The sequence below is a fragment of the Lutjanus erythropterus genome, chromosome 16, assembly GCF_056507025.1.
Source record: "Lutjanus erythropterus isolate fLutEry1 chromosome 16, fLutEry1.hap2, whole genome shotgun sequence".
In the NCBI taxonomy this organism is placed as follows: domain Eukaryota; kingdom Metazoa; phylum Chordata; class Actinopteri; order Lutjaniformes; family Lutjanidae; genus Lutjanus; species Lutjanus erythropterus.
The window spans coordinates 6,323,424-6,342,011 of record NC_139332.1 but is presented as its reverse complement, the minus strand read 5'-3'; the positions used below and the strand labels follow the sequence as shown (position 1 = coordinate 6,342,011).

Below are 18,588 nucleotides of genomic sequence, written 5' to 3'. Positions count from 1 at the left end.
GGTTTAAATCAAATTCTAGCTAATGCTTTTCAGCTACTGGTGAATGTCATTTTATGCTAATGCTAGCTAACAGACACAACAACTAATGTTTTGCTATTAGGAAACATACCATTTAGAATTTATTATAATGCCTGCTTCTAACATAATGTGAAAGTGTTTATTCATTTCAGATCAGCACCTCCTTTTCTCAAGTGCCTGAGATTTTTCAGCAAATGGAGCTAAAAACCAGAAAAGTTGGCTTCATAATGCATATTAAATAGTGGCTAGCTAGCTTAACTTACAGTGCATTTCCCTCTTCAGTGCTATAAAACAAGTAACGAATAGGCCCATACTGTAAAAATATTATGTATTTGTGACCAGTGTTGGGCAGTAATATATTACTTTTAGCAGAAACCAAGTAATATAACTCTATACTAACAGGATTTGGTTGATATTATTACATTTACTATGTCAAGTACCACATAACCAAGGGTGTCGGATTCATTTCAGAGGTGGAGGATCAATAAGCGTGTGTCAAGAAATCTCACCATAAAACCTGCACACAAAGGCATTTACCAACTGAAACCACCATGTTCTGAACTGACACATTACTAACAAAAAGTAACATTTGCATTTTGTAACATAAAATAACTAACTTAACAAACTACTCAGTCCAGCAGTATAGGCATGCTGGGAAATGTGGACTGTCACTACTGGCTACTATATTTTAATTTACATTACACTGCAGAGGGCCAGTAAGCAGCACACTTTGCTCCGTCTATGTTGCAAAATACAGCTAAATATATTTATTCAGTGCTTCATATTGGGCCTCAACCTTATGACTATGCACATTTTGTCAAAAAATAGAAATAAAGCTCACTGTATGTGGCCTAGATGCTTCAAGGTGCAGTCAGTGTTGTGCATGAATGTGTTAAAAGAGCATAGTTCAATGAACATGTTTTTGGCGGATAAGTGCTACACTGCAGACTGGAGTCTCTGTTACAATGAGAAACAGACAAATAGATCCATGTAACAGACATGTTCATCTCTGTGCAGTTCTCATGCGTTACTGTGTGTTCAAAAGTGGGAATTTTGAATTCCCAGTTGGAAATTTCAACAGTATGTTCAAGTTTGGTGTTTGCTTTAAATGAAAACTTCCTGTAATTGTTGTAAATTTGTGTTAATAACTACATATATAAGTTATCCTGGCCATTGAAATTAATACGACCAAAATTCTAAATTGTGACATCTGTTATGAGATATTTTATAGAAGATCTACAAGCACATCTAACATTACTTTGTTATATAAACCCAGTAGCTTTCATGTTAATGCTTGTTCTGCACTAAACATGGATTGAGGATAAACTAGAATCTCCAGTATGACAGTTTGAAAGCCGTTTAATACTCTTATACATTTGTCCAAAATCCATTTCTTTCCATTTCTATTTAATGAATGAACCTGAATTTCCTGAACAGCTTTTCACAAAATAATCTAAAAATTAGGCAAATTACTAACTATTATAAGCGAGCTAACAACATTCTGCTTTTACAGGGTGAGTTAAACCCTCCTATATATCCCAGTGGAAAGACTTCCCAGGCTATGAAACAAAATGGTAACGATATAATGACAAAATAATAACCTCCATCTCATACCAGAGGTAGACCACAACAACTGGAAGCCCTGCTGTGGTGTGAACAGGATATGTTTAGGGCAAATTGTTTCTACTGGACACCAGCGTGATGGGCAAAATTAAATTCTGATGCAGACACCGGCACTACTCACACACTTTCATGCTTGGTTTCCACAGTAACCAACAGCAACATGGCTGAGGATGGGATGATAGAAATTGCATCTCACATTTTACCTATTGCTCATTTTTCTCTTTCCTCTGTGCTGTCCTTCCTGTGCTCTATCCCTCCAATAAGCAGAGTGAGAGGGCTCTGCTGTAACAAATTTCCTCCAGTGCATATCTCTAACAACTCATTTCACGTGTAAACCCTGTATTAGGGCTGCATGGTACTGGAAAAAATATGACCTTGGGTTATCTTTTTATTTTCTGCTATATATATGTATGTATGTATACATACATATATATATATATATATATATATATATATATATATATATATATATATATATGGTGAAATTTCCTGTATGTAAAAATACAGGAAATTTCACCAGATACCGGCTGTGTTATTCAGGTGCAGATAAATAAGATCATTATTTGGGTACGTCAAAAGTCTATCGTCTTCTAACTGACTGAACTATATTTGGTTCAGTCCTCTGCCGCCCCTGCAGAAATTAGCTTGGACTCCTCTTTCTCAGTATTACGCATGTGACTCTGGAGCCATGTTTGTAGCTGTGTTCCAGGTTGAGAGCACGCAAACTCGACCCACCTAGCAAGCAAAAGATCACAATGTGATCATTCTACACAGGGTGGGTCCGTACTTCCACTTCCTTTTTATTTATTAACGGTGAAAAAGGGAAGAAATAATGGTTTTGGTAAAAATAACTTGGCTTCACACAGGAAAACCATGAAGTACTGTTTTATAGATGCATACACAATGTTGTCCTCTTTTATAGTCCCAAACTGACGCGTATCACATATGTTTTGCCACGAATGTCTATTGGTCCACTTGGAGGAAATCCTCCACACATGCGCAGTAGATAGTGGCCATCTGTAGTGGCCATATGGAAAAGTCTGTGGATCAGTCAAATGGACGGGTACATGGATGTCCACACAGACCTATGTGTATACCCTCTAATCAGGCACCTGGACGAGGTGCCGTTGGTTATGGGAGTACATGCACTCACACGCTGTCTTGTATAACTGAACACCTGCCTCTAGCATCCTGGCGAGATGATCTGGGACAGTTGCTGTGTTGTATGCATAATTAACGGCAGGTGATAAACAGACTCTGCATGCATGGTGATCGGTTTGTTAGCAAAAAACTTGAGATGATCCCACTGTTGACCACTTGCCAACACCAAATATCAGATAGACTAAGTATGCAATGAACATAGTGGAGCATCTAGCGGCTAGAGACAAAGATTTTTTCCCCCAGTAGGTTGTGGAGACCAAAGCAGAGCTAAAAACAACCAGCGCTCATTTTCCGGTTGTGGCAGGCAATAGGATGGATGATGCCATGGACCACTGAGCCCTCTACCATCGTAACATTGTGATTTAAAAGCCACCCAGGGTCAGGAGGGACAGGGTCCAAACTTAAGACGTGGCAAGAGCCAGATGTCGGTATACATTTTCTGTTTGCCTAATAAACTCTTGCCACTAGAAGAGCAATAAAAGCTTTGTGAGTAAAAATCCAATGAGAATAATTTATTTTTAAGCTTTAATTTAGGAACAAAAATAAAAATTATTTTTGCTAAAGCACACCACAGAAATACAACAATATCATCCATCGCAAAGTTTCACTGTGGATGTTGTTATATGCCCATTTGGTCGACATCACCCAACCCTAGTGGGCAACTTCTGGAGGTTGCTTTGGTTGTTTGAAAAATTGATGAACCGCACTACTTAACCAGAGCACACTGGGAACTGATCAAACTCTGAGAACCAGTAAAGCGGACTAAGTTATTTCATATCAAACAGAATTTTCTTATATATTAGTCATGAAAAATGTGCGTTCTCCTTTTGTATCAGGCAGCAAGAAGTCGTAGCTGTTGCACATGCCCACATCATAAAATCTATAGAGAAACGATTTATATCGTGCAGCCCTACCTTGTGAGAATTACTCGCTCTGCAGACAAGAAGCAGATAGCTGAGGTGAAGACTAAAAACTAGCAAAGCATACATTTGTCATGGCACCAGTCAGGGCATTTTGTCTGGAGGAAATAAGCATAAACTTCCAAGTCATCTTTTAAAGACAAGCATTCAGAGCCCCAATTATAGGAGAAGTCATTTGAGGCGGAGGCAGTTGCATTAATAGTCACCGAGAACATTTAATTTAAAATCTAAAAGCCCAGCAGTGTGGATGTGTGACCTGTTTAGCCTTAATTAATACTGCTAAACATAAATAGAGGCAAGGTAATTTGAGTCTCAAATGTATTCCGACTGTCTGCGATGTTGGTTCTCTAAATTAGTAATGCTGCCTCTTATTCTTCATGCAGGAGGGATTGGTCTTGACTGAAACACGTGTTTGGAATGAAGACATGGACTCCTGAGGAAAACAACACGAATGTCAAATGAGCAGGAATGCAAACTGAATAGCAGTTGAATGTGTCTTAAGGGGGCAGGCCATTATTCTTTCTGTCTGTCTGTGGGGAAATTTATGTGAGCTACTGATGTTTACTTACATCTGTGTGGCTGTGTGTGTTTCTGCACTCCTAGAAATACAAGAGCTAACTGGAACCAGAGAGGATTCTTTGGCTTGTCCTTGCAGGAGAACTATTTTGGGTTACTAGTAGATCCTTTTATAAAAGTTCCACTCGAAACCCTTTCAGAGACTTCTGCTAAGAACCAGAACCTAAAGTGAGTCAGAAGCAAAACATCTTCAAGAACCCCACCAAGTCCAGTTGCCTATGAGAACCCTTCTAAATCTAGAACCACCTGTGAAAGAACCCCCTATGAGAGGTTCTACATAGAACGCTTCAAGGGTATAATGGTACCACCTAGAACCCTCTATCCAAAACTGTTCCACCTTCTAAAGCTGCGAATGAGCACCCACCCAGGGGGTTCTAGTGAGAATCTTTTTGTACTCCAGGGGTTTTATCTAGAACCCACCAAAAGGGTTCTATTGAGAGCGTTTTATATTCCAAGGGTGTTCTCTACAACACACTCACGGGATTCTACTGGGAACCTTTCTGTATTCCAGAGGTTCTTGAACCCACCAAAAAGAGTTCTTTTAAGAGCAGTTTTATTTTCAAAAGGTTTTATCTAGAACCCACCAAAGGGATTCTGCTGAGAGCTTCTACTGGGAACCTTTTTATATTCTGAGGGATTTATCTAGAACATACTCATTGGTCTCTGCAAAGAACCTTTTTCTATTCCAAGGTTTTCATTTTCATTTTATTTTTCATTTTACTTTTTTTAACCAGGCGACTCATTAAGAACAAATTCTTCCATCTAGACTCCACCTAGGGGGTTCTACAGAGAACCCTTTTACTTTATGGTCCAAAGAACCCTTGAAGAAAGAGCTCTTGAACAACTCTGTCTTCCAAAAAGGGTTCTTTGAATGAAAAGGGTTCTTAATGCAACCCTTAGTTGTACAAAGAACCTTTGACGAACCCTCTCTTTAAAAAGAGGTTCTTCAGAAGCAAATGGTTCTCGGTAGAACCTCAGCCATTTAGGAAGAACCGCTTTGGAACTCTTATTTCTGAGAGTGTAAGGGTGCTTCTCTTACAGCTACACTAGGTGGTACAAAAGAATATGACTGATGTAATTGTGCAAATAAATGCATATAGAAGGTTCAGTGCACATCAATTGTACCTTATGATTCATGCATTTTTAGTGGACATATATAAAGCCGCCCCTGGCAGGGACACTGTCCTCTAATCTGAGCTAATAGGCATGGTGAGGGTCCAAGCGCCACCATCTGCACCAAGGCTAAACTGAGTCACATACTGAGTGGCTACCTTCCCAAAAGCCCCATCCATAATCACCATGGAAATGCATCCTGCTCCACGGAGGATAGAGTGACAGAGGGCAAGTGGCAAACTTTGAGATGAGCTCGGGGAAGAAAAAATAAAAAATAAAAAAAGATCCTCGCTGGTTTTAGAAAGGGTTATTTCAGTTTCTCAGTCTGTCTCCCATCGAGGAGTCAATGATTTATAATGTGCGGCCTGCCTGATTTTTCAATAGAGCCAGAAAAAGATATCTGAATTTCATGAGCTCATAAATACTCTACATTATCATTCATTAACATTTTCCCACATTTATGCAGCTAAAAAACAATATTAGCGTTCTGACAGAAGGCCAGTGTGGATCCAAGCATGATGGTCTGACAAAAACACCAGGTTTCTGAACAAAAACAGCACAGATGTCAGTATTTTTAGATTGACGCTACGGATAGTATGACAGCAGTGTTTAAAGATGCATGAATTGATTTGTTTGGCCACATCGGGGCAGCAGAGCAGGACAAAATCAAAACATATGGCATATCCAAAAGTTATGGGCTTCAAATAGGTCATTTATGTACAGCAGACATGGAATAACATTACCATTTATTTGGAGTCACGTTTCTTGGAGTGTTGTGAACGTACGTCTAATATTCACCAACTGAGAAACATGTCTGTGTCTGTAGCTGCTGGATGCTCCATTATGTCCACCAGATAGCCTCAGACTTTGCCTTTCTGCTATTTCTTTAGCATACAGTGGGTTCATCAAAGCCATCTTGCTGAAAATAGTTCCTACTCCAGCGAAAAACGTAAAGAACAGATTCTGTGTGCTGTAAAACAGAAACAACTGATCATTCCTAAGTTCCATTCTCCTTTCCTGTACCTAGATGAGGGTCGGGCCAATGAATGATCCCATCATCTCTAGTGATGCCTTACAGTAATTGTCCATGTATATTAGCTGACTGCTTAGTTAGTGTTTTGCTGGCACCTAGCTAACAACTGATGTAGATTATCTAGCTGGTTGGTTAGTATTTTGCTAACTTTAGCTAACTTAAGATGTGAATATATATATGTAGCTATTACAGGTCCACCAGCAACGTCTTCTAACCATCTCCAAAATTTGGTTTTCTTTTAAAGATTGATGAGTCTGGCACATAGTACATCTGAGCACAGGAAAAGATAAAGTTGGTTGAGGTTCTGCTAGGTACCAAGCTTAACTGTTACGGGTCCACAGCCCAAAAAGGGGCGGGTCTCAGGAAGGGTCACGTAGACGAAGCAGGCAAAATAATCTTTGACATAACCCAGTCTTCTCCTCAACTGTCAGTATAAAATATTGATCAGTTCAGCTTTAATATATAAATTTGAGCAAACATATGCCACAAAACCTTTACAACATTACTACAGTTCCAGTTCAACTTTTAATTTAATTTCTGCCTTTGAACTGAAATTAGACCACCAAGATACAATAAAGTCCTCACTGGAACTCAGCACACAAATATTACATCAACTAATAATAGTGGAAACAAAAACATAATCATCTATAAATGTGTGGAATCTAATTAAAATCTCGCATTATGCTCGATTTACGTTAATGGAATTCCATCAACAACCAGGCAGTGTAGAAGTGACCAATTATAGAAAAATTATGTAATCTAACACTCTGCATTATAGCACAGTTTGGAAACAATAATTGGTCGAACTATTACTGTTAAATGGATAAACTTATTATTTAATAAAAAGGCTAATAATGATCCCATTTTCAATGGAATGGTTATTTTCTGTTCTTGCACCATGTCGTCTCTTTTTGGAAGTCAGCATGGGCGAATGCAACTTTTAGAATGACTACTTTCAGACAGAATTATCAGTTATGGGGGGGGTTAATGGTAAACGTAGCAGAACAGAACATAATGTAACATTACCAGCACTAATAAAGCTCCGACCCCTGATATCCCAGTGATGAGAAAAAAAAGAACTCCCAGAGAGGATCAAAGTCCAACCACTAGCTGTCCTTTTCCTGCCTCTAACATCACATTAGCCTTAAAAGCACCTGACTGGGAGCATGGCAATCACAGGTGGTAAAGGTCAGCCATTCTGCCAGGACAAAAAGAGAACCCTCCTGCTGTGTTATTGTGGCTGTGACACTTGGACAAGTACCAGGTATAGGGGCCTCAGTCGCCCCCCCTGTCAGCAGGATTACCTCACAGTGTTCAGTCACCCCAGGGAAACCATTGAGCTTCCCGAAGCTCCACAATTTCCGGCTTCGGTTATTCAGCCGGACACTTTCCCTGGGCTCGGTAAAGGTCAGCAGGTATAGGCTGTGAGCAGTGCAAGAGCGGGTACTTACAACACGGGTAATTGAGCAGCACAATGTCGTCCAAGGCGATGTAGCCCTGTCGCTCCTCGGAAATGGTCGCCTCAAAGATGACCTGTGGAGACAATGGATAAATTAAATGACTACAGACTATTACGTCTTGAGTGGCAAGTAGATTGACGAAGGAGGAAATTGGGGCGATGGGGTCCAAAGGCCTGTCAAGATCAGAACCATAGAGATTTTTCATTAATTCCACTGTACATTTCAAAGAAAGCTTCACTGTAGAACTTGACACTGCCATTTCAACGCTAATCAGGAATATTTCTTGCATTTCTGGTCCAGCTTTGTTTTGTGTTTTTTTTTAAACGGTATTTTAATCGCACTCAAGTTAAGTTACTTTTATTTGTATAGCGCCAAATCATAACAGAAGTTACCTCAGGGAGCTTTTTATATAGAGCAAGTATCAGTGGCGGACTCAGGCTGTCTGGGAGGCAGGGGCAAAAAGTAAAAAAGGGCACCAGTATTCTGTGGGGCACCACAGTCGTGATGCATTTATGGTGAAACACTTCCAGTCCCTCGTTATATAAAAATAGTTTTGGCTTAAAGTACAACTACTAAACCTCTGTGATAAAAACTATTAACTATTAGGAACTATTAACTATTTAACCATTTAGAGGAACACAGAGGATAACCTGTATGGCACTGCATCACATTTTCAGCATTAGAGGGACCATTGTTAGGTGGAATTTATCACATTCAGGCCACTGGAAATACATCCTAGAGGGCACGTTATCATGCTTTGGCCAATGGAAAGGCACTCTAGAAGGAACTTGTCACATTGCAGCCACTGGAAAGGCACCCTAGAGGGCACCTTATCATGTTCTGTCAAATGAAAAGGTACCCTTGAGGGCATTTTGTCATGTTTCATCTACCATAGAAGCATCTAAGAGGGGACTTTCTGAATTTCTTTTAGAACACTGAGGCACCAGAGGGGCAATCATCTCCCCTGCTCCCCCTTGAGTCCACCAGTGGGCCAAAATGCAGTCTGAACGGGTGGATTTTCAGCCTGTGACAGAAAATGTGTACAAGTTCTGCTGTCTTGAGCTCGTTCCGTCATTGTGGAACTTGAAAAGCAGCTGAAGGCTGAAAAAGTGCTGCAGAAATGAATCCTAAAATCTGGAAGCAAGTTTGCATAATTGCACCTCTGGATAAGATAAGGTTTTTTACAATGTTTGTTTTTTTCTTGGTTAGATGCCTGAAGTAAGGTCTGTGGCCAACACAAACCTAAGTGATTTGTAATATTTTTTTCTGGCAATTGCATTTATGTTTAAAAAACAATAAAAGTGGTGTTCATTTTTTGCAAAAAATCCTATGGAAAATCCCTTCAGTTTTTTGCTGAGGGAACCAGGATTTTATAATTATTCAAATATCAGGACTTGGTTAAAGAAAAAAGAAAAAACAATAAGTATTTAAAAGTCATGAAAACTATCACAGATACTAATTTCTGTGCCCACCTTCCCAGAACAGATCTGAAGGCAATGCAGCACATGACAGTTTGTGGTTTAAGTTGCGTGTAGTGATCATAAATAGCTTGGATTGCTTAATATACTGAATCCTTATAGCCATTTTCCAACATAGATTACAAAAATGGGAACACAAACATCTGTGATTCAATTTTCTGGCAATAAAAGAAGTTGAGTGTCATGCAAAGTTCAGCTGTTTTCTGTCCTATCCAGATCCTAACCAAACTAAATACATGTTCACAATTCTTCTGCGGGGAGTTTTTCTGAGTCAAGGTCTAAGGTGCTGGTGGACATTCAGCACCCTTGGGCTATGGCTTGATCATTAACCATCTCTTTCCTAATGTACAATCATAAGCATTCTAACCTTCTCTCTAACCTAATACATAAACATGTTATTCTTTGTGGAGAAAATCTGTTTTTCCAGCTAAATGTCTGATCAAACAACACAACACAACACAACACGCATCGCGACACACTGTGTAGTCTATAATGTAATAACTGTTGCGTGTTGCCTTTCCAACACTACAATATGGCATACGGTGCACAATACAGTGGACTGTTTTGTAAGAAGTGAACTATTGCAGACATAGGCGAGGCATTTTCTACAGCATAAAGGTTGAGTGGTAGGCTCATTACTTCTATCAATTTTGTTTTGTTCTCTTTGGCTGTCTGCTAGAAAACAGGGTTATCAACTCAAAGAGCAGGTGTACTAAGAGCTACTGTCTAGCATCTTTGGTGCATTATTTTGTCAACTTGCTGCGTTGGGCTGAGCCTGGGAGGCTGCACTTCCTGCACTCGCTGAAAGCCGCTTCACCAGCTACCTCCACATTTAGCCATGGAAGACCTGTCTTGACTTTTTACGAATTCGCTGACAAAGACCATACCTCGCCAAGTGTCTGCTCGTGGTGGAAACTCTTGGGTCTGTGCATATAATATCATAAAAAAGTTGATCTTGACCTTCTCTATATGAAAAATGACCTGAAATAACTTATATCAGAATTGGGTGCTATGTAGATAGAATTGACTTTACTTCACTTAAAACTTGGGTTGGCTGTTTGACTGAGTTAAGACCCAACTCTCTGTTATTATTGCAGCATACAGTCAAAGGAAGTTTAAAAGCATTTAGACCACAAGACTTTAGAAGTCTCCACTCAAATCAATATTACTAATGCAGCTATTTCTATCCCTATTTACACAAACAAGCTTCGGCTGGAGAAGCAACACAACACCAGTCATTATGAATTAAACACGAGTGCACAGGCTGTCAGTGGACGCTGACATTCAAAGACACTCAGCAGAACATTGAGGGGAAAGTTTTATTCTCATGGAAATGTGCTCTGATGCACTAAAGTGGCAACTGGTAGCTGTCATTTTGAAGATAACACATTATCTGAAGCGGTATGGTTAAGACTGAAATTACACTGTTATGAACACGAAGGAGACTTTATGAATGTTAGTGACTGCTGTCGTTATGCCTCATTTGGTCATTTATGTCATTTTTAATGGACAATTGACATTGTTTGAATTGTTATGACAACTTTACATTAAACAAGACAACAATATCTTAGTTATGACACCCGACATTATGAAATTAAACAAGCCACGATAAATCATATGTCAACTTATTTTTAAATGGCAAAACACTTTAAATGGTTTAGTCTTCAGTTAAGTTGGTTGTCTCTGCAGTACACCAATAAGTCGCTACAAGCCGTACTTTCTATCAAATTAGACAAAAAACAGAAATATGTTCTTTATTAGGCATTAAACAAAAATACAATTATACTAAAGCTGTAATGATTAAGCAATTATTAATCAACTAGTAAATTAATTAGTGTAATTCATTTAATCTAATTGTAAACTACTTAAATAAAATTATAATAAAATATTTGACTGTGACGGTAAGCTGAATATCTTTAGGTTGTAGAAAAAATATGGCATTTGAGGGCGTCACATTAGGTTTTGTTCAACAGTTTTCAACATTTTCTGACATTTTATGGACCAAACAACTAATCAATTACTTGTAAAAATAAACAACAGATTAATCAATACAGAAAAGAATTGTTATTTACAGCCCTAAACGATAAACTAAATAGACACTTTACAGCTATGGTACACTAATAAAATATAACAAGCTGTACTTTGTATCAAATTATTAGACTTTATTTGAGGGTGATTTTGGACACATTTCAACAGAACTGTACTGTAAACCAAAACAAGTCTAATAAGGATCTAATTGTAGAAAACAATAAACTTTCGCTTACAGTTCAGTTCTGTTGTGATATAGCCCTCAAGTAAAGTCTAACAACGGTCTAACAGTGAGGAATAATACACTTTAGTTTACAGTTCAGCTCTGTTGTAATATGGCCCTCAAGTAAAGTCTAACAACGGTCTGACAGTGAAGAATAAAACACTCTAGTTTACAGTTCAGTTCTGTTGTAATATGGCCCTCAAGTCAAGTCTAATAATGGTCTAACAGTGGGGAATAATACACTCTAGTTTACACTACAGATCTGTTGTAATCTGTCCCAAATTACGCTCTAATAAAGTCGAATAAGAGTCTAATAAAGGGTCTAATGCTGTCTAATGAAGAACAAATTGTAAAAAGTCTAGTAAGAAGTCCAGTTATTTGTTTAGATCCACTGTTAATAAGTCTCACAAGTATCTTTTTACAGATAATTTATCTGACCAAGTCATACAGTGCACAAAAATAAATGTCTCTCTCCTTCTCTAATGTCCCTTTTATCAATCCATGCGGCAGCGGCAGGTGTCCTTAAACACAGCCTAAATATTCACTCACTCATCTAAATGAGCCGGGCACATGCAGAGCCTCAAAGTGAATCGGGAGGCCTCCCAGAGTGCAGCAAAGTCATTGTGGGTTTCTGAGAAGTAATTACACTCAGCCGAGCCCAAATCACTCCCTCCACAAGCAACTGTTCACTTTTTTTTAATCGCAGCATGACAAACTCTGAACTCGAGGGTTGAGGGCATTAACAGGCGGTGAGAGGAAAGTTGTAACTGTATACTACATCAGACCTGTGTGTGTGTGTGTGTGAGTCATCCACTCATACTACCTCTAGTTATCTATGCAAAAGCCTAGTGGAAGTCAGACTGTGACCGTGCACTCAGACGGGCAATAGATTGCGATGTTGACAATACATCAGGCTTTAAGTGCCTAGGGCCAATCAATACCACAAAAGGCCTTGGCAGATGGATACAGACTAAAGCTTTCTTTCCACTAATTTATTTTTATTTTTCATTTCTATGTCGGGCCATTAGAGACGTCTGACCGATTAACTCTTCAATTCATCACGCGTCAACGCACCCACCACCATCGATTCACTCAGCTCCGCGCTTTGAGCCATCATTAAGCTCCTCCGCAGCTGCCCTCACTTATAGAAAAGTGTGTTTGACTGTGACTGTGCCAGACACTGAGGAATAACCTTGGCATCCAATGGCTGCACACTTGCAAACACAAGCAATTATACAAATGGCTACAGTAGGATCCCCCCCCATGTTTGCGCACGCAACGCGGGGCACCGCAAATGAGACAATTTGCTCAGTTGTGTGAAGAGTTGCAGTGACGCTGGAGAAGGTACGGTGGCCCTGACAGCTCAATGCACTAAAGAAAACACACTAAACAGACGCCACGGTATCGAATTAAGAAAGCATCTTCACCTATCTCACCTATCTCTCAACGCACATATAACATAGACATGCTGGAAAATAAAGGCAACAAGGCCACATGCAGGCAACATAAACAGATGGCGAAAGGGGCTGCTGTTCTGAGAACACAAACAACTGCGAAGAGCTGCACAGAAAACAATATAAAACAACATTTCCAGGGGAAGCAAAAACTGATGCACGTGTGATAGATTGATTCTATTAGGAAGCTGATCACTGAAGTTTAGTCAACATAAAAAGAAACAAAGGTGCAAGGGAATAAATTTATAAATATGTCATAACTATAAATGTAAAAACTGTCTAGTGAGTGAGATTAAAAACATTTTATAAATGGCTAACAGCGTCATGAAATGAAAAGATTACAAAATTCTATATAGCAAAAAAAAACATCTACACTGTGTATGGACATGTGTACTGTCAAGTCAGAGAAAGGAAAATAGATGAGTATCACACTAATGTGAAAAATCTGAGATGTTTACTTTTTCACATTACAACAAGATCTTTTCACTTGATATTTTCACGTTATTACAACATACAAACTTATCTCATTGTAACAAAACCTTATGTTACGATGTTATAATGTGAAGGCTATCTTACAATGATCATGACTGGCATTACCATGTTATAACATGACATGTTTAATGTTATAACAGTAAGTTATCACATTATAACAACATAAACAGTATGTTGTTCAAACAAGAAAAGGTCTTGGTATAATATGATAAGCTTGTATGTCATTACAACATGAAAATATTGTTCTAACTTGTTATAATAACATGATATTGTTCTGCTTTTTTTTTTTTTTTTTTTGGCATGTCAGCAGTGTGCTGTCATACCTTTCTAAATATGCCTGAAAATAATACAGTGCTGAGCTAAGCTGCAAGAGAGGAAGCATTGTGTCCAACTATCTTTAATGATATCTCCTCGTTTCAGATCGTAACAGATGCCTGGGCCTGCGATTTGTTGCAGTGGTTATAGATTATCATATTCTATGATTTAACGTAGGCTTGGGTGGTATTTTTTGTGCCTTCATACCCTCCTGAAATTATACAGTATTACGGCAGTAGTTGTGTAAAACTTCCCTCCAAAATGTAAGCAGAGCTGACCATCATAGCGAGGTTATTCCTGCAGCTTGAAAACAGCACACACACACACACACGCTCAGGAGCTCTGCTTCGGTCTTGAAAAGCTGCAGCTTTCATCCACTGACAAACTCAAACCCACAATCTCACCTTCTCTGCTCATTTACCGCCAGACCGACAACTTCGCTGCTCACCTTTCCCTCCACTCAGCGTGCATTCATCGTCTCTCTCTGACACCACCGACAGTAAGCAGTCTGACACATGCGTGTTAGCTTTATCATCTGGACAGAATCCATTTAATCCCTGTAATTTTTATCCTCCAGATGCCATGTTTGTCTTTTCAACTGCACTGCTGCACAGACTGACCCCTGGTGGCGTGTGCTGCGCACTACAATACAGCATCTCCCGTTTTACCAAGAAGAGGAACGTCTGTATTTTTCACAATAATGAAAATCATACCCTGGTATACTGTAAGAACTTCATAGCCTAATTTAGCGTTATATGTGTATCCTGTTCACAATATACAGTACAATTGCTCCACGCTAGGTTTATAGTAGCAATAACATCTGAATCTAGCAAACAGAATGTAAAACTGAAACAAACTTAGCATGTTGGCTTGTTTTTCAACAGCAGTGTAGTAAACTTGAGCACATACTGGGCTGTATTTACCTGTACTTGGTTGTGTTTTCTGTGCAGCCTGTTTCATCCATACATTCCTGCATATATGTTGTCTTTTTCAATGAATGTTCTTAACAATATAACGAAAACCACAACACAAGAACAAACAAAAAAAGTAAGTACACAATACTTATTTTGTTATTTTTGTTACCTCTATTACTTTTAGACATTTCTATTTGATATACATTACTATTGGGGACGAGTCCCTTGCAAACTCCTTAAGAGTCTTAGTACATGTGATTTCTGTTTTTTCTTTCTAGCAGCAAAACAGATACACAAATTATTTGTTTTTCAAAACCATTCTAAAAATTGTACCTGTACTGATGTTCATAGCTGGAGTCTAATCCCAGAACAAAATAATGAAGATTTAGAGGTAATATGTCTTGTATTTTGTGTGTATTATGAAAAAACTACAACTCTAATTTTGTTGTACAACTCTCTGTTGTATAATGACGTTAAATGCCCTTGAATCTTTGAATATCCACCCCAAACACATCCATAATCTTGCTTTGGACTGACAGCGCAAAACATGTTCAAACATATATACATTTCTCTATCTGCTTTTCTTTTTGTGTTTCTTTATGTGTTATTGAATTTGTAAAGATGCCTCCTTTGCTTGCTTGTATTGTGTTTGCATGTGTTTTCTTATGTTGCAGTGTTTAGAGCTGTCAGGGCCACCGTAGGAAAGAGATATAAGAGGAGGTATAGAGAGGAAAACAGTGCAGGGGAAGATAGTGGAGGAGCCGCTTGCATAGGAGGACGAGGAGATAGAAAGTGGAGGGTGGAGGCTTAAGTCACACTGATATTGTTTGTCATGACGGGGCCTGATAGCATCTTTAATATTTGATAGCAAAGTTTCACCCTTTTCCAATACTTACACAAGTAGGCATGGAGGAAAATCTATTTCTGCAAACAATATAAGAGATGGATTCGTCCAATTGAGAATATCCAGTTGGAGGTGATGTCATCTTCCAGCCTCCTCTCAGCTTTCTCTCAGGCTTTTGTTGTGGAGCAACAAAACAAACAACAAAACCGAGGCCTGTAACACTGCAGAGGCGCAATCTGTGAAGTGAGAATCAAGGTTTGGTTTACTGCGAGCAGCAGGGTGCCGTCTCTTGAGACGTAGCGCCGTGTCATCGTCAGCAACCAAAGGAAATGACACGAGGAAGGGAAACCGTGCCAGAGAGCAAGTTCTGGCACGAGAACAGCGAGTGTAGACAGTTAAGGAGACGGAAGCAGCTGGACAGTCACATTTGATGTAAAAAGCATGCAAGCATTTTAATATGCGCCTCCTGCTGCATCGTGTTTGGCTCGTAAAATCCAATGGCGGAGAATTGATAGTGTAGAGTAACAAAATCCATAGTGCATCCCGGGAGGCCTCACAGTGAATACATAAAACCAGTGGTGGCAGTAAAAGCGATTGCATTAAAAACAAGATTTGCACAGTAATTAATATTTTAAGCTTTTAGTTTTCATTACAGCGCTGCAGAAATTATTTATGTGTGTGCTCTAATGATAAAGCTCTCGATTGATCTGAGGACGACATCCATCTTCATGAGGACTTTGATTCATTTAAACGACTTACATGCAATCGTTTGAGGAATGTGGTGAACAAAAATTGCAACAATGTTCTGTTAATTGATTTGCTCAGCTAGAACGAGGCTGACGCCATCGATCTTTATTGGCAAAGAGGCAGCAAAACATTGAAATATATGACATGCAATTGCACCTGCCACCTTTTCCCTGCAGGCTGGAGAAATAAAGTGAGGCGTTCACTGCAGTGTGCTGCTGGAGGACAAGAGCATATGCTGGATGCTTTCTTTTTGTGTGTGTGTGTGTGTGTGTGTGTGCGTGTGTGTGATCACTTGCATACCTATTCAATAGTAGACTTTCATCGCTACACATTCAACAACAGTAGACTGGCAAGCCAGCAGGGGACATTTTGAAGGTCCACTGTTGGTCCTGCTTTAAAGGTTATAAATGACAGATTCTCAACATTAATATAGCAGCAAAGATTTATTTGCTATGTAAAGAGACAGAGGAGAATAGTGTCCTGAGCAGAAGAAGAAGTCACACTCCCTCTGTGTGTGCTGCAATCCAATCTTCTCTCTTCTTTGTTTTGGTAGTCGGTCTGGCTGTGTGAGCATGTAAATCCCTCCCTTTTAAAGTGTTGGCCCGCTACACATTTACAAAGAGACTATGAGCAGACCGCTCACTCAGCATTGTAAAAGTAAGATGGCAGAGTGCAGTTCTGAGAGTTCACATTCAACTGAAACCATAAAACTTTAGCATCTGTAGCTTATTTTGCTTGATGTTTTAGGTAGCCAGCATACAGAAGCCCAACGCTGCTCTGCCAGAAAAGAAAAATGGATCAGTATCATGATGTAACATGAAAAGTTTGTTGTTATAAGAAGATGTTTTTCATGTTATAACAAGATATGATCATGTTATTATGACATACAAACTTTTCACGTTACACAATAAACTTTTCCTGTTACAACAGCAAAGTCTGTTATCACGTTATAACAACATAAGTTATCAAGTTATAACATGAAATATTCTAGGTTATATAAAAAAGTATGTTTTAATTAAAAAAAAGTTAGTTTCCAGGCTGCCTTAAAATTTTAAGTTGATTTGAATTTGAAAAGGCAAGTTGAGGAAATTTTGCAATGATTCACAACAGGTTTTCATCAAACTATAAAAAAGAAGGATTTCAGGAGAGTTTGAACTCTCTCCAAATGCATGCTGGGAAGTCTGCTACTATGCTATTTCTTTAGAAACTTAATTTATTGGGTTGACTGAACTTTGTACTGTACTTTCATTCAACTCATCATTTCATGTCAAATGACTTGAGCTTAGAAGAACTTGGGTTTATAAGTTCTTGCGTGTTCTGAAAATAAATTGTAGAAAGTTTTTCCTTTTTCTGGTGTGGCAGCAATATGTTGCCATACCAGTGTTAACAGGGTTGCTAGCAAGCTAATAATTACTTTACATGGATTTAGGCCATTCAGCAGATTGAAGAAATAGTTCCTTACTAATGTAGAGATGGAAAAGACAGCATGTAGAGCAGGAATATTTTCACATCTAACTCAGTGAATTAAGAGTTTATTTCAACCAAACCAGAGTTGGTGATTTTTAGAAGAGCGGAAAGAGTTTCTGTCTGAATAAAGTCTGTTTTCTTGTAAGATGATCAGCAAGGTAAAATTACTATTTTTGTCAATAGAGTTTGGTGGCTTTGAGGAGAGTGATGTAAGGGCTCATGCACAACATGTAATAGCATGTTTTTCTTCTATAGAACATTATATCCTGTCTAAAACCCACTAGAGAAATTATTTCAATTTTAGCTAAAAGAAGACCTGCAGGTGTGTGAGTGGTAAAGTTAATATTCAGCACTGCCTCTGCAGGCTGGTGCAGGGATATTAACAACTCACTCAAACACCTTAAACTGAATCAAAAACAGAAAATCTTAAGGATTACAACTTTAAAGTTGGTAAAGTTTCACAGAGGTCCTGACCTCTGTAGCTACAACCATGACTGATGGTTCTTTGCCTTATGAAGTCTAAAGGTATTAGTTCACCCAACCTTACCACACTGCTTCACTGCATGGGTGAAATGAGGTGATGGTTTGGTAGAAAAAAAGCAATAAAATAGGTAAGCAAAGAGACAGAGAAGAGAACTAAATAGCGAGAAGCACTGGGAATTAAGATGGTGAGATAAGGAGGACAAAGCGGTCAAAGAGTGAAGAAGAACTCAGGAAGGGAA

The 18,588-nt window shown here is 38.9% G+C and overlaps 1 protein-coding gene across 6 annotated transcripts in view; it reads right to left on the bottom strand.

Moving 5' to 3' along the window:
- The window catches only part of ptprua (protein tyrosine phosphatase receptor type Ua), a 310,129-nt gene that overhangs the window by 129,903 nt on the left and 161,638 nt on the right, over positions 1 to 18,588 (bottom strand). For all 6 annotated transcript variants that reach the window (XM_084739999.1, XM_084740002.1, XM_084740000.1 and 3 more), the window contains exon 4: positions 7,896 to 7,977. In XM_084739999.1, coding sequence (XP_084596125.1) covers positions 7,896 to 7,977 — 82 coding nt within the window. The remainder of the gene's footprint in view (positions 1 to 7,895; positions 7,978 to 18,588) is intronic.